Here is a 22,173-nt window from a genome sequence, read left to right as displayed (position 1 = left end):
CTGTTTGGTTACCCTGATTCTGGCCATTGATTCTGAGTGTAAAACTGTTTGGTTACCTTTGAGTCTTTGAACCCATGTTCTGTTGAAAAAAAAAATTCCCACAAACAAAACCTAAAAATACAATTTGGTCCACACATGTACTTTATTTTTAATTTTTTTTCCTTTTCTTTTTTATGGTAATATGTTAAAAAAAAAAAAAGTGTAACCCTAAACCTTTAAGTCTAATACTGTAGTGCAGTAATTTATTTTTTTTATTTTTTTATTTGTATTTGTATTTTTTTTTGTAAATTGAAGAGGCCAAAAAGAAGAACATTACAAGACATGATTGTATTGTAGTTCATGTAATCGAAATAGGTATCGTGTACCATATAATTCAGATCTGAAAATTGTCCAAACCAGCGGATGATTTGGTTTATGGAGATATATATGCTTCAAAGTGTTTATAAACAACAGTCTCCAAGCAAGAAGCCAGTAATATAGGTCCTTAGGACCAAATGAGAGAAGAAGCACGTAAATACTCGAATATAGTACTGAGTCCATCCAGGTACTAGTAAATGCTAATTAAGTCTTTCTATGAAAAAAAAAAAATAGATAATGAACTCAATATCATTACAATGGCTTCAGACTTTTCTTTCTAAAAAGTTCCAAAAAAGTTCATCATACATTTTTGTTTAAATCAAGCTTCTTGACTACGTCAAGAACATCTCTCAACATCCTCATATGACCCTCAGATTCTTTTATTGCACCGTTCAAGTATCCTTTGATATAGTCTGATGAAGGGGAAGGAGATGTTTCTGAGCATAGGGACCTAGGTGGAGTCTGGTAAGTATCACAACTTGGGCTTGAACTTGATATCCATTCAAACATTCCACAACCTTTGTTTTCAACCTATAAAGCAAATATAATCATTTTATAAGAATACAAGAAAATAAACATTCAAATCTTAAACATCTGAAAAAAAAAAAACAAAATTAAATTAAACAAAAAATTTAAGAAATTCATACCCCAGTTGATTGTGGACAGCACCAAAAATATCGACCATAATTTGCACTTGTTTTCGCAGTTCTGACCTTACACTGACCGTTCCCACAGTCACACATCTTAAGATGGTCAACCCACATGAAGAAGTGGCAATTCATTGAACATTTAAAAAATTTCCTTCCAACATGTGACCCTGACTTAGAAGTGAAAACTAAGCAACCTTTCCCACAGTAATCACACTTTGCAATATCATAAGCGGATATATTCGATGTCATCTGTAAGTTAACACAAACATTTTCAATAGTCTATATGCATAGAAAATACTATTAAGTACACCCCCCATCTGAGTGTGATGGACAAAAAATAGGAGACTTCAATGGCACATAAACCAAATAAACTGGCTTCCTATGCGCTTCCTATTTATACCATACCAAATAAACCAAAATATAAATGGACAAATAAGAATGATGTTGTCCATATTTAAACCTTGAAATCATTCAGATAGAAACATATGAAGAACCATTGTCTTAACCTGTCTTAATACTACATTTAATCCATTGTCACAGACTTAACATAAACCAAAAGTTACTTAAACCAAACAGATACATTTTCTTGCTCAATAAAACCATTGTCGGATATCCATCCAAACACTTACTTTTATCACCTCAATTCTTCTCAATCTGTGGCAAGTACATCTCAAGCAGATTTCGCCTATCTTCTACTTTTGTTCCCAAGAAGATAATGGCAGAATTCTGCTTGGCCATGAAATATTCTTTGGCCTTAAACTTTTGTTGAAAATTGAGGTCTGGAATGGCGTCAACAGCATCTATAATGGCTCTCCCAAATTCAGACTGAGATTCACTCATTACCATCTTCTCGATTGAGTTAGCAATCTGTTTCAATGGACTTACCACCTTTTCAGCTACACCCTTCTTCCTCTTTTCTCTGCCACTATTGACGGACCCACGAGGTCTTCCTCGCGAACGACTGGTACTACCAATGGGAGTGGAAGGAACACTTTCTTCTTCTTCAATAGGTTCATAGTCAACACCATCATTATTCCCTATTTCCTCAACATGAGTACCTGTCACGTCCATCATAACTTCAGTGGCAGCTTTAGAGGGGACTGTTGAATCATTCCCAATTGCCATCTCTTTCCTTAGCAAAGCTCCAACTTCAAGGTGAATTGGGAGCACACTATCTTCCTTCCAATACTTTTGTTCTTTTTTCTAGCAATATAAAGGACAATGTCAATGTGCTTATGTTGTAAGTAAGAAAAAAAAAACACAATTATATAGAAAGAACAATTTAAAGAATCCCATTATACCCTATAATCATTCCAGAAGTGTTGAGGAGCATCAAATCTCATATCAGATGCATTCCAACCCAATCCACTTTGCTTCTGTAGGTCACTCAATGCTCTAAGCCTTTGCTTCCAAATCCGGAAGTGGTTTCTCACTTGTTCACAGTCGTAACTAGTAAATAATTTCTCCTTCAGTTGGTTGGCAATTTCAATGAACTGCTCCTTTTTCAGTCCATTATCTCCACCCTTACCACTCTTGTACTGCTTCAATACACACTCAAACATGTAATGAGAAACGGCGCTAGGCCATGAAGCAATGTCCCGTGACCTACTATTAGAATCTCCTGTTGGTTCCATCACATCAAAACTAACAAAATACACCATATACAATGTGAGTATATTTCATTAATACCAAGCAATCATTAACACTTACTACTTGGGAAATTCATAAACCTAATAGTTGCTTAATAAAGATAATAGTCCACATACATGCATCCCATAGCACAAATTTGACACCAAGCAAGAAGCCCAATTACTAATTGAGAGATCCATAAACCTTGTACTGCAATTTAGTTAATAGTCCAGCAACATGCATCCCACAACACCAAAATTTAAACCAAGTAATAATAACAATTACTAATTGGGAAATCCATAAACCTTATATTGCAATTTATATAATAGTCCACATACATGCATCCCACAACAAAAAAAATTTTAAATCAAGCAATAATAACAATTACTAAATACTGGAATCCATATACCTAATATTGCAATTTAGATAATAGTCCACATACTACAATAAAATCTGCTTCCAAGTATGTTCATACAGTCATCCCAAACCATGCAAAAAAAAAAAATTTAAATTTGTCCACATCAAAAGTTACATTCCAAATAGAAGTTAATCAATAACAAATATTCTAGTTCTTCAATACTCAATCTGAGTTGGACAAATCGGCTGCAACCCAATCAGCCCACATATGGTCAGCAATTTGTTCTCGAAATAGATCCCAATCACCATTCTCCAGCACATGATCCTCGCCATCAGAACTATCATCTTCAACATCATTGTTTACTTGGTGAGAGGTGGATTGGGTACTAGTACTAGCTTCTTCAACCTCTTCATCCTCTTCATCAAGCCATCGTTCTTCTTCTTCAACATTATTCTGTGTAAGAATGTGGTTATGCAACAACACACATGCCAACACAATTCTGGCTTGTGTTTTGAAAGGATATTCTGGCTGGTTTTTCAGGATCTTGAATCTTGACTTCAGGAGGTCAAATGAACGTTCAATCACATTTCTTAATTGTGAATGTCTCAGGTTAAACAATTCCTTTTTATCAGTTGGTGACTGATCAATATTTCTCCACTCCTTCAGATGATATCGAACGTTTCGATATGGACGTAAGAACCCCTGTTGGTTAGCATACCCAGCATCAACGAGATAATATTTACCTCGTGGCAACACCAATTTTCCGTCGCCGTCTCTTTGTAATGCATTGTCTAAGATTCGAGCATCTGATGCTGATCCTTCCCAACCAGAAAGAATGTAAGTATATTTCATGTCAAAGTCACNTCTTAATTGTGAATGTCTCAGGTTAAACAATTCATTTTTATCAGTTGGTGACTGATCAATATTTCTCCACTCCTTCAGATGATATCGAACGTTTCGATATGGACGTAAGAACCCCTGTTGGTTAGCATACCCAGCATCAACGAGATAATATTTACCTCGTGGCAGCACCAATTTTCCGTCGCCGTCTCTATGTAATGCATTGTCTAAGATTCGAACATCTGATGCTGATCCTTCCCAACCAGAAAGAATGTAAGTATATTTCATCTCAAAGTCACAGGCAGCAAGGATATTTTGGGAAATATCACCCTTCCTATCACGGAACCTCGGATGGTCACTTAAATGCACCCACGCAGGGATATGGGACCCATCTATGGCTCCGATGCAGTCCTTGAAATAAGGGTAAAATCTTCCTTCATTATTTGTTATCCGATGATGCACTGCGACACTTGGAGGTTTCAATAGTATCGGGTACAATTTAATGATTGCTCCCAATACAATGTTAAAGTACCTACTGACAGTCTCACCAGAATGTCCAAACTTGTGTGCAATGACGCGATTTTTAACATTGTGTCCTACTGTATGTAGAAACATAACTAGTTGTTCATTCACTTGCACAGATCTGCTATCCCTCAGTAGACCTTTCTCCCTAATCAAATGACTTAAACTAAAAAAAGCCCTCTTGCTTAACCTTATTTGTTCTCGACATGTTTTATCAGTGTGACCGATAATTCTCTCTGTTTCAGTAATACCACGCAGGGGTTCACAATGGTATGGCTCTTTCTTCAGATATTTTTTTATATACTGATCGACTGCTATAACAACAGCAGTCGCTGCAAAGATTATGATTTTCCTTCGCCTCCTGTAGCCTTCATCAAACTCCATTGTAAAAGTAAATCTACATTCAAATTGAAAAAATAATAAATTGGTGCTATACAAATTTGGAAATGGTACTCATATTGTCTTCTACTCACCTATCTTGGAATCACTATACAAATTTAGAAATCAAGTTTTCAAATGCAATTCATGTTTGATGTAGAACAAAAAATTAAAAGATTCACACATGACAGAAGATAGGGGACTCTTCCTAAATCGTAACAGACATCAAGAGCTCATGTAATGGGGTAAAAAGAAGCAATGGCAAAGAAAAAACAAATTGTTACTGAGTACCCACGGGAAGGTTGTGAGACTCAACCTTTTTTTCTGCTTCCATAACATACCATGTCAGATATTCATCTGTCTACATGACCCAAAAAACAGAACATGAAACCAAAATTCATGGGATTCATATTACTAGAAATAAACAAATAGAATCATAGTAATAGGAGCAGATAATTTTATGGGATTCATATTACTTATAAGAAATTGACTGAACTCATTTCTAAGTTTGTTTTTTCAAACCAGTTCTGATATCTTAAATAATTTTATGTGTTGATTTTTTTTCATATCAGTTTTGATATCCTAAATAGTTTTCTGGGTTGATTTTCTACTTTTAACATTCCATTATGAGTTAATCTCCTGTCCAGTTTGGGGTTCCAGAATTTCTCACTTGATCATTAGGTAATAGCTGTTTTCAGTTGTCTGTGATTAGCTAAATGGTTACTTCTATTTCCTTGTTTTCTTTTCCTGTAAAATTGACTTTTATTTTACACCTATATTTGGGCACTACTGCAATTATAAATCAAGAGGAATTGGAGTTGTAGAAAAGCAGTATCTTGCAGTTGAGTACTTAAAGGAGCAGCCTCATGGAGCCAAAAATCCCATTGCATTATAGTATTATAGCATGTCAATCCATGTTATTTCCATATTCTGTTTCATTCTAGTAACAACTTATCTCCTACATGCAGGACGAGGATTGCCTGTTCTGAATGAAGAAGGTAATCTAATCGGTACTGATTTGGAGGATTCTGACAAAAGTGGTTGGAACTCTGACTCCATGGCTGTTTCAGAGGTATTTATATTTCTTCTTTTGGTACAACACTGATTGATATTTTTGTTTCCGAATTATTTATATTACCATCCAAAAGGGATTATTTTGAGTGTCAGTATCAGTTTTATGCCTGTTGGTGTTTGTAAAATTATCAGAAACCAAATTTGGAAAGAGGAAAAACATGAAACTGCTTTTTCCCTGTATGGGATGATGTTTAATTCTCTAATGGCAAATGCTTCTTTTAGACCAGAACAAGGAAAGTTAAGAGTAGTTATTCTTCTTCTTCTTTTTTATTTTTTTAATTCCAATCCTGTGATGTGTTGCTCTGTCAGAGATGAGGTTCAGTAGGGGTAGTTTGTAATTCAAGTTGGGGGCATCGAATGGCAGAACATTTTTTATTCATTCAGTAAGGAAAATGTTGGTGTCATGTGGAATAATTTTGGAACCGTCTCATATTCATTCATTCATTCATTCAGAAGAAGAAGAAGACATGAAGAAGAAGAAAAACTGAAACCGTATTTACATTACAGTAAGAACACGGTTTCAAAGAAGAAAAAAATCACATAAATGTCGAAATCTAACCTTAAATCAAGCTTCGATTCTAGTTCTTCAAACCTTGGAGTCGATCGTCTGATTTGGAAATAGGGTAAACCCTAGATATGAAGTTACAACCTGAAAAATAGAAACCGAACTTCAATAATCCTAATAAAACACAAATGAAGCCCAAGAATACAAAGAAAAATACAAATAAGAGGGGAATCTCACCTTCAATCAACTCGGTTTTAGGTGTTCTTCTCAGATGCGAGCTGTCATGGCCAGAGGGTAAATGTTAGAAACCTAGACACAAATAATGAAGAAGAAAAAGAGAAGGAAGAAAGAAGAAAAATACGAAGAAGAAGAAGAAGAAGAAAACGAAGACGAAGACAAAGAGGAAGAGGAAGAGGAAGAGGAAGAAGAAGAGGAAGAAGAAGAAGATGAGCAGAAGAAGACGAAGACGAGAAAGCAGAGGAAGCAGAGGAAGAAGAAGAAGAAGAAGAAGAAGAAGAAGAAGAAGAAGAGGAATAAGAAGAAGAAGAAGAATCGCAGAATCTTTACCTGTTGCTTCACCGTCGCTGAACCTCGGTCGGACTTCACCGGCAGAATCGCAGGATGATGTGGAAATGAACTCCAGTTGAATCCATCGCTTTTATACGAACCTCCGGAACCATGACTCGATTCCGGATTAACCTATTGAGGTTAATCCGGATGAATCATGGTTTTTAGTTGGTTACCCTGATTCTACTGGCCACCATGACTCCGAACCGATTTTTCACAAAAATGAACCAAACGGTTTAATTTAAACCGGAAACTGATTCCCTGGGATCTGGTCCGATGGATAAATCGAACCAAACGCCCCCTAAAATGTTCTCAGTGAGCATAAATCGTTCCAGGTGCAAGTTCTTAGCTCTGGCCGAACTATGATAGTAATATGCTGATGCACAGGCATATATTGTGAGAGTACCATATCGTGCAAGCAAACGTTGCCGCTTTCCCTTAGCACCCATTTTTTCAATGGAAGAGAATGCTGCTTGGTCAGGTGGCCCCTATGCCATTGTGGAGGCCAATGGGAGTACACTTCTAAGCATCAAACAGGGAGGTGTAGAGATGTAAACGGATTCGATGTGATCAAATCTGGATATTTCCTGACTAGATATAGATACCCCTAAACGGATACAAATGCATATTGAATTCGGATTTTCAACTATCTATTTTATTGTTTGCCTTGTAAAATCCAAACAATTAATATAATTTACTCTTAATCCATCTTTCTAAGTTGTCTCAACCCTTTTCCTCATTCTCTAGAACCTATCTAAACGTCAAGAACCCTCAAAATCATTAATTGATTATTTAATCAAATCGGATAATTACTTCTCTGATCATTTGGATTTTAGTCTAGATACAAATACCCCCAAATGGATATGGATATGGGTTGAAATTCGGATTTCTTTGTCTGGTTGTAGGAGCAAACGACCGGGTAACATTTTTTCTCCTTTTTCAATCAACAGCTTTTATCATGTCAATCAAGAATTATGACAATGAAGTCCAGGGACTTGGAAACCATACCGTCTTTACAAGAGCACACCAAGATAGTATGCCTTGCAAATTCTTCCTCATACACTTACGAAATAGGGGGTAAAGTTGCGTACATTTGCTCCTCCCAAACCTCCAATAACGGGAGCCTTGTGCACTGGGTTGTTCTTTTCTTTTATGCACCAAAGGATGATAGAGGTGGAATTGAGATATAAATCAACAAACCAGGGAAATCTCCATGCTAAGAACTTGATTCTCAGAAGATGACAAACTTGGTTACAGTTACAGTTCCAGTTCTCTTTCTCTCTCTCCCAAATTACACCAAAAAAAAACCCTTTATTTAAGATAGAAAAATACCAAGCAACAAGGAGAGCCATTAAGACAAACTGAAAGCCATCTTTGTTCATAGATCAGCATGTAGTATATGGTATATACCAATGTAATGGAACGTTGGAAATTTTCACTACAATCACCTCTCCATCTGTAGTGAAATTTGTTTGATAAACCTGCTGTGAGTACATGTGTCTACATGAGTGTGCAGGTGTGTGTGTGTGAGAGAGAGAGAGTGCAATGTGATGGACTAGTTACAATATGCTCGTTCCATGAGCTGGCTTGCCAAATTAAATGCCTGGGGAATATCATAATATGGTTGCAGTAGCAAGAATGAAGCTTCCAGGTTCACCTTTTTGTTGGCTACTACTGTTTCTGGGCTGCAATGCCTAAAGACAGGCTTCTGTCAAAGCTATGGGGCATAAGGTGGAACTCCTTTGGTACATTATTATTAACAGCGATAAATGCAGCCCTCTCTGTTGGTTATGTAATCGCACATGGTGGTGGATGATCAGTAGCCTAGATGTGGGGCAAAGAGCTCAGGAACAAAGGAAAAAAGAGGCCCTTTAGTCACTCCTTAGGTGGCCTCTCCAGTGCAATCCAACCAAACTTCCCTTTTCGGAAGTCGGACAATACACGAAATGCTGCTTGATTAACATCTCCATTGAACAATGGAAGTGCAAGTTTCTGAACAAATCTGCAATTCATAAAGTGTGTAACAAATCAGTCCAGCATTGACATTTGGGAATGTGAGTTGAAAATTTACGTGCAATATAAACATACGTTTTACCACAGTGACTGTCCACATCAATCTTGTAACGGTTGTGGAGAACTTCTGAGCCTACCATAATGAAGTGTGAGCATTTAGTATAATATGCATAAAATAAACAAGTTTTGGAAATAAGTCAGAAATGGCATTTATATAAAGATATTAGAATTATGTGCCATGCTGAGATCCATATCCACGCTGCTGGTTAGATAAAATAATTCAAAGTAATTACTGAATAAATTAACAGCCCAATGTAAAGCAAACACAAGGCAGAATGAATAAAAAGAAGAGGGAATCTGAAGGTGAAATGATGAATAAAGTAAAAAAAAACAACATGAAAATGGAGATTTAAAAAATAATCTTAATCACTAATACAAAGAAGCTTGAATATGTTTCCAGTAAGCTCTGACGTTGCTTGGAAATCCTAGAACTTCCACTCTGATCTTGTCATTACATGTTTTACAGCTAATGTTTCGTGCTTACATTTGGATTTGAAGAGTATGAATTTCATGGTTATCAACATGTGCAAGAGACAGTTTCAGATATTCAAATGTAGGGAGAAATTTTTCTAGTCTAGGTTTTTGAGATATTCAGAACTTTATAATCAAATGTCTGGCAGAAATTTTTCTAGTCCAGCAGGGTCTACAGGATTTCTCTAGACAAGCACAGATATTTGGCACACGGCACATTGAGTGGAGCTAAAATTTTGTGAACAAGTAGGCCCAAAGGTCCCTGCTCACATGTCAAGATTCAATGGGCAGGGAGTTGGCCAAGTGGCAAAGTAAAGCTTTGAAAACCCAGTGAATAAAAGAAATTTTTCTAAGAAGAAATGAATGGATGAAAATACAAGGTAATATTCAAGTACATATGAGGGCGTATGAATGAATCTGAGTCCCAAATTTAGACCATTTCATAGATATCCATGTGTCAAAATTGCCACATCACCCTTCCGTATGGCAAAACTTTGTGTCGATCTAGAAATGTTTTGCTAGAAAGGGTAATAATGATGGGAGTAAAGGCTGGTAAACAACCCAGAAGTGTTGTACAATTAAAATAGGCAAACAGGTTTCAAACATAATCTAAAACTTTTGTGGGTCTTTGCAAGTGGATCAAATGATTCCTCACATGCATTAAGGTATTCACCAAAAACCAAAAGTGAGTTTCGGATTACCTCTGTAATGTCACAAACGCAACACCTCCGAAGGCTCTCAGCATTCATGCAGGTGTCTCCACTCAGCTACAAGAACTCCCTTCTTCACCAATGGAGGCTGGGGTTCAAACCCCTAGGTTGGAGAGGAGAAGAGAAAAGAATTCAAAATTCTTAATTGTGAATTCGTACGAGAGTGATTTCTCTCCTCCCCTTCGCCTTATTATAAAGAGGGGGAAGCCCTAATCTGACTGGTATCCACAATACAAGTGATGGGATCCTACAAGGCGATCCAGCTAGGGTTGTTGCAATCCACCTTTTAATTTCCAAAAGATACTGCTACTTAAATGATCAGTGAACTACTTACCAATCGCTCAACCCTAAACGGACAGTTATATAAAACCCACATATTGGCTAAATAATTTACCTCTTGGTCTCTCCACTTAACAACATAACTTGAGAGATTAACAAGCGTGGAATATTTAACACCGTAAAAAACCCTAATTTGTCTAACACACTTAAATAGGGAATCTTGACCGTGGATTGGACATAAAACTTGATAGAACATTTTTTTAAAATAATTATATAAAGAATAAAAAAGATAACCCAGTGCACGAGGCTTCCGCTACTGCAGGGTCCAGGAGGGGCAAATGCACACAGCCTTACCCCTGCTTCGCAGGAGAAGCTGTTTCCAAGTTTTGAACTTGTGACCAACATGTTGCAATACTGCAACTTAACCGTTGCACCACAAGCTCACACACTAATTATTTAAAAAATAATAATAAGATTTTGGGAGAAAGAACACTACATGGTCGTGTGGCCCTTGTGCCAGTGCGGAGGCCAATGGGAGCGTGTGCCCAATCATCCAACAGGGGAGATGGTCATTTCAGCATCCTATGTCTGGGCGCAGGAGTGCATGACTGGGTAGTGTTCTTTTCTCCAAATATTTAAAATCAATTTGTAAATGCTTTTACAAAATGCCACCCTGCTCGGTATTTTATCCAATCACAATCAACGGATTCGCACTTGATATTATCCTTGTTCGGAAAGTCAATTCCTTATTGAGAATCTCTCCCATTCACAGGTGAACGACGTGAATTCAATGCACCGGTAGTTAGCTAGTATTGGCATAAATATTTAGTATATCAAAACAGAAAATGCATAACGCCTAACTGCAATGGTGAGGACATCTCAAGCTGGAAGACCAGAGTAGAAACTAGCAATGATGAGAGTCTTGTGAAAAATATACAACAAATCGTCTACCATACAAGAGTCCCATAATGATCTGGTTCAATATACATAGCATATGAGCACTCACTCTTATATTCCAGGAATCTCATTCACATGAAAATATACTTCGTGAAAACCATGTAAATTGATTGCCTAGTTCAATCCTTAGTCGCAAACAGTTTAACGGTATACATATCCAACAATCTCCCACTTGTACATCAAAGCCAACGTCCTATTAATTTAATACCCATGTTCTCAACATGTTTATCAGATACATTAGGAGCTAAACTTTTAGTTAAAAGGTCAGACAAATTCTGCAGTGTCAACCTTGGCAATAACAATATCAGCGCATTGTATGATCTCCCTTCCACATGGAAATACAATCACAAAGTGCATAGATGAAGATAAGATCCTAAAGAAACTATTGTACACCTGTACTCAAGTAAACCTAGGAATTTTTGCAACAAGAATTTGTTGAACACCACCCCTATTGTAGTGAACCTAGGTGTTTTAGGAGCTGTGAAAATTTGACAAGAGACCCAATTTGAATCAATCCTATCATGGTAAACCTAGTGATCTGCAAAAACAAGAAATTTCAATTGAGAATGAAGTTGAGAACAAGAAGCAAAGTATTGGTATTCGTCAGAGACGTACCATATCGTATCATAGAGATACAAGATATATATGGAAATGGTCAAGAAACACATGGAAATGCTTAGTATACATGAAAAATACAGTTTTGAAGCATAAAACCCCTTATTATGAAATACAACAACAAAAAACAACATCCAAAACATTATCCCAACTTAATGGGTCAGCTACATGGAGATTCCAAGCAAGGACGAGCGACAGGTTCAGTGCAAAAAGATTGATGGGTTATGGCTAATTATAATAAGTGTCGGTTGTCAACCTGACACACCACTACAAATCAAGCCACAGGCTTATAACGACAAACTATAATAAGGTACCGAGTGTCTACCTGACGTACCATATAGATCGGTCAAGCCAAACCATCCTACATGCATTACACGTCCACCACCCAGACAATGCATTACCCAACCTACTTTTATGAAAGGAGGAATGAGATAATGAATTATTGACAACCCCGCTAAGCACAAAAGTAACAACTCGAACACACAACTCCACATTGAAAACTAGAAGCTCAATTCTGTAAAAGGTTGGGTCGATGGGGCTAATTGAGGGGCTTCTATAAGCTCAATTCTGGAAACACGTATATTGTAATAAGGGGGTTTCCTATGCTGTCCAATGGGCTACTGATGTGGTCAGCATAGGGGCCAAAAATTGGGAACCAACTGGGCCTCGATCCCAGCCAGCCTCGACCTCAGCCCAAGGGCTGGCTGGTATGGGCCTTCTTCTTCCTGCGATACTGCAGCCCATGATGGGGATCTACATCACTACCTTTTTATTAGAGATTATGTTCTAAGGATAGTTTGGGAACTAGTTATGTTATATTGTAATTCTTATTTTTCCCTCTATACCTCCCTAGGGAGGTGTATGTAATTCCATGCAATATATTAGTGAAGCAATATATGTGTTAGAGAGACATTCTCTCAATACAACCTTCTATCATGATATAATCATTTTTCAAAAAAAAAAAAAAAAATCTCATCTTGGTTTCAGAGAAAAATCACAGATTACATGCGCAAATCCTTGCAATTAACCGAGTTTGATGCACTGATTTGAGTCTTTTTTACATAATCTAATGATGTATACCAAAAAATAGAGAGAGAGAGAGAGAGATCTGCAAGTTTACCTATTTTTCACCCAAACCAGTTTCGACATATGACTTGAGCAATTTAAATCCCCAAAAATTGTTGACATGGTGAAATTAGGGCCTTTTTTATGCTAGATGAGTTACCCCTCAAATAAAAAAGAAAAACAATTTTCCAAGGCCTTTGGTTGCTGTCAGTTTTGTATATCACTTTTGGTTTCTGTTTGTAGGTTTAAAGGAGGTGTATCGAATCTGTCGATACAGGTAAGATACTATATATTTTTTTTAATTTTTACGTATCATATCAGGTCAGTATCGTATTGGTGCCTCCCGATACTGATAAATCTCTACTGATATGGAGCGATGTGATATTTGATTCCATGGTTGAGAAGTAAGAATGGTGCATACAGCCTGTAGCTGTAGTAGGAGAGAAATTCCATAACATATAGAATCTTAATTGGACTATGAAATAAGCAGGCCATTAAAAAAATTTTAAACGTTGTTTCATGAGAAGTTGAAACAGAAGGTCAGTCTCATGAGTAGTTGAAACAGAAGGATATCTTTTGTTATCCCTTTATTTTTGATGAATAACTTACTTTATTAGATGGAAAAAAAATAGTTATAACCCCCAAGGGAGCAAAAGGAGGAAAAACTCCTGGGACTGCAAGGGAGAAAGAGTAAAAGGAAGAACATCTCATTTTAGTATCCTAGACCCATAACGAATCCTTGGCTGACCACTCCTTGTCCAGAAAGCTAGATCAACATTTGCAACATAAAGACTGCTTTTTAGTCATTTAAGTGGTCATTTAAGCATCTTGTACCACTCCTTGTATTCTTCTCCCCCCCCCCCCTAATTTTAAGTGGAATAATTAGTCGTATTGTCAATATACCTCTTAATTTAGGAAGAAAATAGATCAAGCATGAATGGCTTCTTATTCCTCGCTGGTTAACTATTCTATATTTTCTGCAATGGCATACTTGTTGATTGTATTGTATGGGCTTACTGATGAGAAATAGTGGCGCAAGAGATTAATTATGAATCTCTTCTTTCTGTGCTCTTTCTAATTATGAATCTCTTCTTTTTGTGTTCTTTCTCTACATAGTGATTGATGCCAACCAAAGCCTGAAGAAGAGGACAAGAATCAAATTCAGGAAGGAAAAAAGTTTTTTTAGTGTTCACGAGTGTACTGTTCACGTGAACAGTACCACGTGAGCACAGATCTTCAGCCGAGGCTAAATCCTTGGACTTGTATACAACCAAGCCTGGATCAATACAATCACCCAGTGTTTTCACCATTTTCTTTGCATGGACTGCCTGTGTGGGTCCTTGTAGTGGAGATATGGTGGATCTTTGGTGGAGAGATAACTTACTGTTATGTTTACTTGCTATTTCTTAAGTTTCTATTTTCAGTTTTAGAAAGTAGGAGTTTCTAATTTTATTAGGTTTCTATTTTTGTTTTCCTTGGCCAGCAAGGAGTTGCTTTTGATAGAGTTTCTATTTTGTAATGCAACTTTTTTTTGGCAACTCTCCAATAGCATCAGAGAGTTATTATTTTCTTATAATCGGTTTTATTATAAATAAAGGCAAGAGGCTGCACACAACAGCCTACTATTTGAGTATGAAAAAAAGAGTTTGTTCAGCAAACTAGCTATGAGATGCAGAGGGTTAGTTTCACCAACGGAAACTATAATGAATGGAAGCTCATTCACGACTACCGGAAGATGGGTCCCTAAAATCAAACAATCAACTCATCCAACACAATGAGGCAATTGCAAAGAAATCGAACGAAAAAGCCGGAAAGACTTGCGTAGCTGTGACCGTGCAACGGTGAGATACTGTGAGTGAGAGACCCAGAACTGAGATAGTCCTTTATCTCCTTCTTCTACTTCCCCTCCTCTAATTTCCCCTTGTATTTTCTGAATTGTTCTTTAAACCTGGATTTTATTGATTCTATTGAAGATCCTACCTGAGATTGGATCACTTGTGATTCAGTCTTACATTAGTTGTCCCACGTGCCATCCACTGTCCATTTTTGTATAGTGTCTAACACAGCACACTGAGAAATTCAGCCTAATTCTTCAGAAACTAAAGCAGATCTGTTTAGAAAAACTGCAGTCTGAAACAACAAAATTATGCTCATCTCACCGCAAAACATCGTAAACAAGGGAAAGAAGAACATGACAGGCATTACATTCCTAGGGAAAGAAGACATGTTGCATGGTCCCCACCTCTGAAAGGAATAGTGAAACTGAATTTTGAAGGGTCTTCTTCGGGAAACCCAGGCCCGTCTGATCTGGTCTGGGTGGTGTTATTAGATAAGTTCAGGTACTGTGTTGAGGGTTATTCTGGTCAGGATGGTATTATTAGATCAAGTACGGTAGTAGAACTTCTTTCACACTGTCTAGCAATGGAGTATGCATTGAGGGAGGGTTTTCATAATATCATGTACGAAGGAGAGTCGGCATCCATCATTGCTTAGATGTCATCTAATAAAGAGGGCCTCCAGAGGTTATCGCCTGTGTTGAAACAAAAAGTAGCTGGCTTTACAGGTGACTGTTCATTTGGCTGGAAGCCTAGTACAGAAAATGGGGTGGCAGACCAATAAGCCAAGCAAGGAGTGGGTAGACTGAATTGGACTTCTGAGAGTTCCTTCCCATAGGAGGTAGTAAACTAGTAATACTAATTATAGATACAACAAAAACAACAATAATAATATAACCATTGTCCCCTTTATGCTGATTCTGAGGAATTTCTCTATTAATTGTCTAACCTTCCAGTAAAATATTTTTCAAACAGTTAAAGCTGATTGGAATTTCAAGAAAGAATAATTAAAAAAAAAAAAGTAATAATAAAAAAATTAAGAAAAAAAATCAAAAGGAAACAAAAAAGCTCAAAAGAAAAGAAGCATACCTACAGATGGAAGCTTTGTCAGCATCTGAACAAGAATTGCAGCCACATCAACAACATCATATGATCTCTCCCCAATGTCATCACATATTGCAAGCTTTATTGCAGCTGCCTGGTCACTTATGCGCATTGGGATTATGCCAGGAGAGTCCAGCAGCTCTAGATCTTTTCCAAAACGAACCCATCTTTTCCAGGAAGAGGAGTTGAGTCAGTAGAAGAATAACTTTGCAACCAACAATATTTCTTGTTTATCTCTATTCCATATATCACAGGTAATATAAAAATCATGATTAGCTCTGAAGTGGAATTCACTATCCTAGAATGGGATGTCAGTCATATTTTGCTCAGATTCCCTATCTGCTACATTTGTTTGGAGGACAAAAGAAGACACTTACTTCAATACTCTGGTCACACCCGGCCTAGGGGCAGCTGGACACATTCTCCGCTTCAGTAAACGGTTGATTAAAGATGATTTACCTACATTTGGATATCCAACTATTCCAGCTCGCACCTATTCATGGTAAAAGCATTCTCAGACAACAGAGTAATAAAAATTCCCTGACACCAAATTTAACAATTTATACTGCTATTTTGATGGGAAAAATCATCATCCATATGTCCCACAATTAACACAAAACCCATCATTATGGTACTGACAAGTTGTATAGTTCATAATTAACATCAGGCTAGCTAAAAACTAAAAGCTTCCTATCCATGTAAGAGGACCAAGAATAACAAGATTTGATCTCAAAGAAACTACAAATGATGTAGTTCTTACAAAGACAAAAACCATTAAAACTTCTTCCAGAATTTTAAATAAAATGCATTTCCAAGGAAACATTCCTATAAAATTTAAACTAACTAGAGTGCTGATCCACAGAACTTAACCATTTGTTCCTGAAATATCTTTGTACCACCCATAAGAAAATAGTGCAAGCACAATATCCAAGTTGTCATAGTACCACAAAATTCGAAATCTTCAAGGATGAAGTTTTATTTTTAAGATAATCATTTCTACTACTCTTTGTAGAAGTGCAGAAACCTTTCACATTATTGTAATTCTTGATCAGCTAAAAAGCAAAAGAAAAGGGATCACAATAGTGTCCATGTCATGAATTCTGAAACTCACTGGACGAGGAAGCAGTCCTTTGGCTCTACGCTTGACATTCACACCATCAGCTAATGACTTTGCTAGTCTTCCAAGCTTCATAGTACCCTGCATTTTGCATGCAAGAGTTAGCATATTTTCTTAAAGTCAGCAGGTCAAACTACAGAAATCTGAGAGAGAGAGAGAGAGAGTAACATCTAGATACCATTCCAAGTTTCCCATTGGAGAAGGCAACTTTTGTTCCCTGTCTTGCAAAATAAGTGGCCCATGCATTTCTGTCTGCAGTGGATATCATGTCTTCTCTATTCAGAACAACAATTCTTTTCCTATTGGCAATCCAGGAATCCATCTGCAGGAGGAGGAATGTGAAACTTTGACTAAAATTACAAATGTTGTTTCAATTCTAGAATTCTCAATAGTTAACTCATAGTTGACCACCATCCACAGAGAAAAAGAACTACACCTGAGGATGACTGGTGGAAATAGGAATTCTTGCATCCCGCACCTCTATCACAACATCCATTAACTTCAGTTGTTCTTTAAGCTCCTTTTCTGTTTTTGCAATATGACCAGGATACCACTGCCAAAACATGACGTCAGAACTCTATGGTTTCTCAAGGGGAAAGCTCTAAAATCTCCTTTATGGAAGCGGAATCTCATATGGCACTTGGAACTCAAAATATTTGTTCTGCAAGACGACAACTTATTTATACCTGAACAGGACGCAAAGGCTTTGTCCAGTAATAAAGATCAGTATCCAAGTCAGCCCAATCAATTTCTCCTTTGCTGGATTCTAATATCTTACTATAACTTGCACCTTCTTTATGAGACAACCTTGAAGCCTTTCCACCCACAATCTGCAATATTGTCCTTGCAAATTATGCTTCTCATTTCAAAGGAAAGCCAATATTTTTTTTTCTTTACTTCTGGTTATTTGACAGATTGTGAACTTACTATAAAATTTTTGAAACAAAAAATTTTAACACCTGAAGATATGCTTTTTTCAACTTTAATACTGCACTGAATATGTCTTATTCATAAGACCAAAGGAAAACGGGAAACTGCAAGCATACACACAGACCCAGATGGTATTATTAGCATAAATATTGTGTATGCTGATGTGCATTATCATTTCTACTTCATTAAATGCAAATAACATTTTGAAGTACCAACTTTTACAAGAACTTTGACTGTACAATATATTCGGACCAAACACTTCAAGGGCGGGAGATTCCTAAGGAAGGTCCTAGACAGATCCATCTTTACTTCTTGCACCAAATCATATTCAAGAGCTGCAAATAGTTTTGGTGCCTAAAGGGGAGGGGGGGGGGCGCTAGGTCACTTGATCTTCGAGGTTTAAAAGTATTAAATTTTTTCTTAAAAAAAAAATTACGAAGTCAAATCAGAGGAGGTTCTAAGGATTTCTCTCTCTTCTGCTTTGGTAGCCATGTTTAATGTAGTCAATTTTTTTATTATCTTGGGTACTTTGTACCAAAATCTTGTTTTAAATAATCTTTAGCTCAGCTTTTGAAATCGGTGAGTCTGAATTTTACATCTTTTTTTTTTTTTTATAGGTAGGGAGGGAAGTTAGTAACAGCCAGGAGGCTCGAACTCGAGACCTCTTGGTGAGCATGGGATTTTTGCACACCACACAGCTCACCAACTACGCTAAGTAGTTGTTGTTAGATATATTCTGTTAGGGCATCAATCTGTGACAGGAAATATCTACTCTAGAGTTTAAGTTGAAGTAGGAATCCATATAAAATTCCTTTTGTACTATATTTTTCATAAAACTTGATAAAGCAAAATTTTCATGCTTTTTTGCTGGTTGGGAGTTATGCCTAAATTGCTTCAAGTTGGGATGCTTTCATTTACTAAGATTAATTCACAGTGTAGTGCTAGTTTAATTCTAGTACTTTTTTTTGTAAAGAAACCACTTAATTGTGCTATCCTATAGGTTCTCAATCATGATGTAATTGAGTTTCTGGCCTGCAAATCCTTCCAACCATTTTTTGGGGCACAATCGGGAGCAATTAAACAAAAAATTATTGACAAACTAAGAATCTAAGACTCCATACCAAACCGATTTATAACATAGTCTGTAAAAACTAAAGAGAACCCACCCAACCGTAATTCTGAAAGGTAACTAGCAGAACTCAAGCATTCATAACTGAACCAAGAGCATCGTTTTCAATGGAAATAAAAGCTACCCAGACGGAATTAAGCCCGGAATTCTAAACAAGTTCAAGGAAAAAGAGCTCTATTTCAAAAATGGCTAGAGAGGCAAGAAGAAAAACAGCAGATAAAAGCCTTGTTATCAACACTGGCGTCTTACCTGAATAGTGGTGGAGGATAACGGAGGGGCTGATGCAAGAGCCACAGCTAAAGGCTTTCTTCGTCCGTGAAGAGTGTCATAGGATACGCTTGGGCTCGACAGCCATGGTCCCGACAGTGGAACTGCCATGCCTCCGTGTGTTGTAGTGTGATGACTGATGGGTTAGTATTACCTGTTATCCCCAGCCAGAAACCAAGAAGTGCCTCACAGGCTCAGAGCACCAGGGCTGTCAATGGGCCCGGCTCAGTGAGAGGGAAGTTAAACCCAAACCCGGTCCTACATTTTAAGCCAGTATTAAGCCCGGCCGATACCAAGGATATGCTTGTTCGTGGTTTCAAAATTTGTTGGAAAATTCAAGATTGACTCGGGCCACTCAAGTTATAAAAAAAAAAAAAAAAATGACACTTTTTCTTCGCCGATGGCCGAACGATGGCACGACTCGGATGTGACTATAATCTCTCCCCCTATATTGGTCACGATGGGCCACGGTGAATGGGAATGACCTTCGAAAAACTTAGTCTAAAAAATAAATAAATAAATCAAGAGTCACACATTAGGCACCAATGGTAGTAGAAACACCAACTAGGTCTCATTTGGTTGCAAGAAAAATAAAGAAAATTAAAATGAAATTAAATTAGTAGCAATTGTTAGAATTATTAGAATTATTGTTACACCCTCTCACCTAAATATGGCTCCACACATACTATTCCAAAAATCCATATTAGTGCAATTTGTAACCCAACCCAATCATGTTATTGACGAAAATAGAATCTTTTATTAAACGATAGACAAATGAAGTACCATTTTTAGTATAAAAATGTTCAATGCAAAAACCATTTTATGTGGAACCTTGGCTGGATTTTAAACTTATTCACTGTATTTTAATCTAGTTAAACCTAATGAGTGTATTTTGGTCATTTTATCATAATGATTCGTGAAGCATTTGAAATTATAGGGAAGCTCTCAAACCACAAATTCGAGCATTTCTACAGTTCTGAATCAGCTCGTTCATCACTATTACGAGTGCCACAAAAATTACATAATGAGGTATCTACAAATTGCAAAGTAAAATAAAATTTGATATACTTTGTAGTTTGTAAAACCAACATCTGAAATAGTGATTACATCTTTAATATTGATTGGATTTCACTTTCCTTCCCTTTATTTGATATGCAACTAAACATAGCCATGGACATGGACCTAAGATGCCATGCATAGCTTCTTTTTTTTTTTGGTAAAATAAGATGTCATGCATAACTTTCGTAAATTTTCCCATCAATAGTCATATATAGTATTTGAGGTATTTAGATCACCAAATGACCATTTTATAATTTGAAATTCCAGAAAATCTCACAAAATATTTTGATTGATGTTGAAACAAAATGGTATGTGATACATAGAAATGTATGTATGGGATAAGATTGCGTACATTTGTCCCTCCCATACTCTACAGTAGCATGAGCCTTGTACATATTTTTTTTTTTTCAATTATGTTTCGTCAATATTTAGGTTGAAACAATACTTTGTTTCAACATTAAATGTAATTTGGACGAAACGGGATCAAACTTTTGACCCATTTCATTCGTTTAATCAATTTCAATAAGAAGTCTCAAAAAATATCAATTTTGTGATTTCTTTGCCAAATCACTCCCTTATAAGGTTTATAAAGAACTGTACATGTATAATGTATAATGTATAATGTATGATTCATGATATAGATTATAATTTTTATGCATGTGTGTGTGTGTGTTTTTTTTTTGAGAAAATGTGTTAATTCCTAATGCTTATTAATATATACACAACACTGTACCACATATACTACTAAACAAGGTTTGAAAGTCAAACTATTTTTTTGAATGTAAATTTTTAAAATTTAAAAATTTCATTATTTCAGGGGACTTAAAAATAGAATTTTTCAGAAGTTTTGAGAACTAATTTGATCATTTGAAAACAAAATCCTTCATCAAACATATAGCCGAAATTGTGCATAGATAGGTTCCAACTCGAAATTGGTCAAAAAAATTCATAATTGGGCTTAGAACCAAAATCTTAAACTGGATTGTAACCATTGGGGAATTTTTTTTGCTCACCCATTTAGTCCATTGTCAACGTTTCGAGTTTGAATGGTATGCAGCGAGTGATGAGGTACAATGAACTTCCAATAGAAAGATTCCGTCATGCAACCGTTGCCACGGTCAACGTTTCGAGTTCAAATGTTCTGAGTGGTGTGGTGGAACGAACATCCGACGGCTAGAAAGATTCGGACATCCGCCCAAGCTGTTGGCTGCTCACTGCCTATTTTGACGTCATTGTTTCCCTCCAACCTGATGGTCCGAAATATTCCTCTCATCAATACGGCACACCCTACTCCATCAAGGCCCACGGCGAAGGAGGTATCTTCACCTCCTTCGTCGTGGGAGAAGGGAAACAGCCCACCCACTTTCTCAAACAAAAATCCTCATAATTCAATGAATGGGAACTGGGAAGTGCAAGGAAGGAGACCTCCATCTCATTGAGTTACTTGTAGGGTGTGGACTGTTTGATGGACTTTCTGCTCCTGTAGCACTCTTCCTCCTGCCTGCCTGCCTCTTTAAGCCAACCTTCTTTTGCTTTGCATCTGTTCTTGTGGGATTCAATCATAAAGGACTGAGCAGATATGTCAGCTTCTGGGTTCTCGTAGGTCAACCCTTCTTGCATTTTCTCTGTTGCCGGTGAGTCTCTCTCTCTCTCTCTGGTTGGGTGCTTTGATGGTAGAGAAT

General features: G+C 36.9%; 1 protein-coding gene and 1 long non-coding RNA gene across 3 annotated transcripts; both read right to left on the bottom strand.

The window, feature by feature from the left end:
* Positions 1 to 6,396: 6,396 nt before the first annotated feature.
* On the bottom strand, positions 6,397 to 7,681 carry LOC122079292. The gene is made up of 3 exons (XR_006140409.1): positions 6,881 to 7,681; positions 6,551 to 6,591; positions 6,397 to 6,457 (listed from the first exon to the last, which is right to left on the bottom strand). It is a non-coding gene; the product is annotated as an uncharacterized LOC122079292 (long non-coding RNA).
* Positions 7,682 to 8,067: 386 nt separating this feature from the next.
* LOC122079188 (DAR GTPase 3, chloroplastic) lies at positions 8,068 to 19,590 on the bottom strand. Of its 2 annotated transcripts, XM_042645482.1 has the most exons (9): positions 19,415 to 19,589; positions 17,793 to 17,936; positions 17,543 to 17,659; positions 17,285 to 17,428; positions 17,101 to 17,187; positions 16,367 to 16,482; positions 15,975 to 16,156; positions 8,969 to 9,026; positions 8,068 to 8,882 (listed from the first exon to the last, which is right to left on the bottom strand). In XM_042645482.1, exons 1-9 carry the CDS (start codon positions 19,541 to 19,543, stop codon positions 8,756 to 8,758), a joined length of 1,104 nt encoding a protein of 367 aa, XP_042501416.1. In that variant the 5' UTR covers positions 19,544 to 19,589; the 3' UTR covers positions 8,068 to 8,755. The 2 variants fall into 2 exon arrangements, with proteins under 2 accessions (XP_042501416.1, XP_042501498.1); XM_042645564.1 differs by lacking the exons at positions 8,068 to 8,882; positions 8,969 to 9,026 and adding an exon at positions 11,546 to 11,908 and having other exon boundaries at positions 19,415 to 19,590.
* Positions 19,591 to 22,173: the final 2,583 nt, after the last annotated feature.

Source organism: Macadamia integrifolia, chromosome 1 (genome assembly GCF_013358625.1).
Source record: "Macadamia integrifolia cultivar HAES 741 chromosome 1, SCU_Mint_v3, whole genome shotgun sequence".
Classification (NCBI taxonomy): Eukaryota; Viridiplantae; Streptophyta; class Magnoliopsida; order Proteales; family Proteaceae; genus Macadamia; species Macadamia integrifolia.
This window is presented reverse-complemented; position numbering and strand designations above follow the sequence as displayed.

Excerpts from the sequence above, each read along its gene's own strand:
- LOC122079188 (XM_042645482.1), bottom strand. The coding sequence starts at position 19,543 with ATGGCAGTTCCACTGTCGGGACCATGGCTGTCGAGCCCAAGCGTATCC. Across the intron at positions 17,937-19,414 it reads TATCCTCCACCACTATTCAG|ATTGTGGGTGGAAAGGCTTC; the intron begins GTAAGACGCCAG and ends ACAATATTGCAG. Across the intron at positions 17,660-17,792 it reads AGCCTTTGCGTCCTGTTCAG|TGGTATCCTGGTCATATTGC; the intron begins GTATAAATAAGT and ends ATGTTTTGGCAG.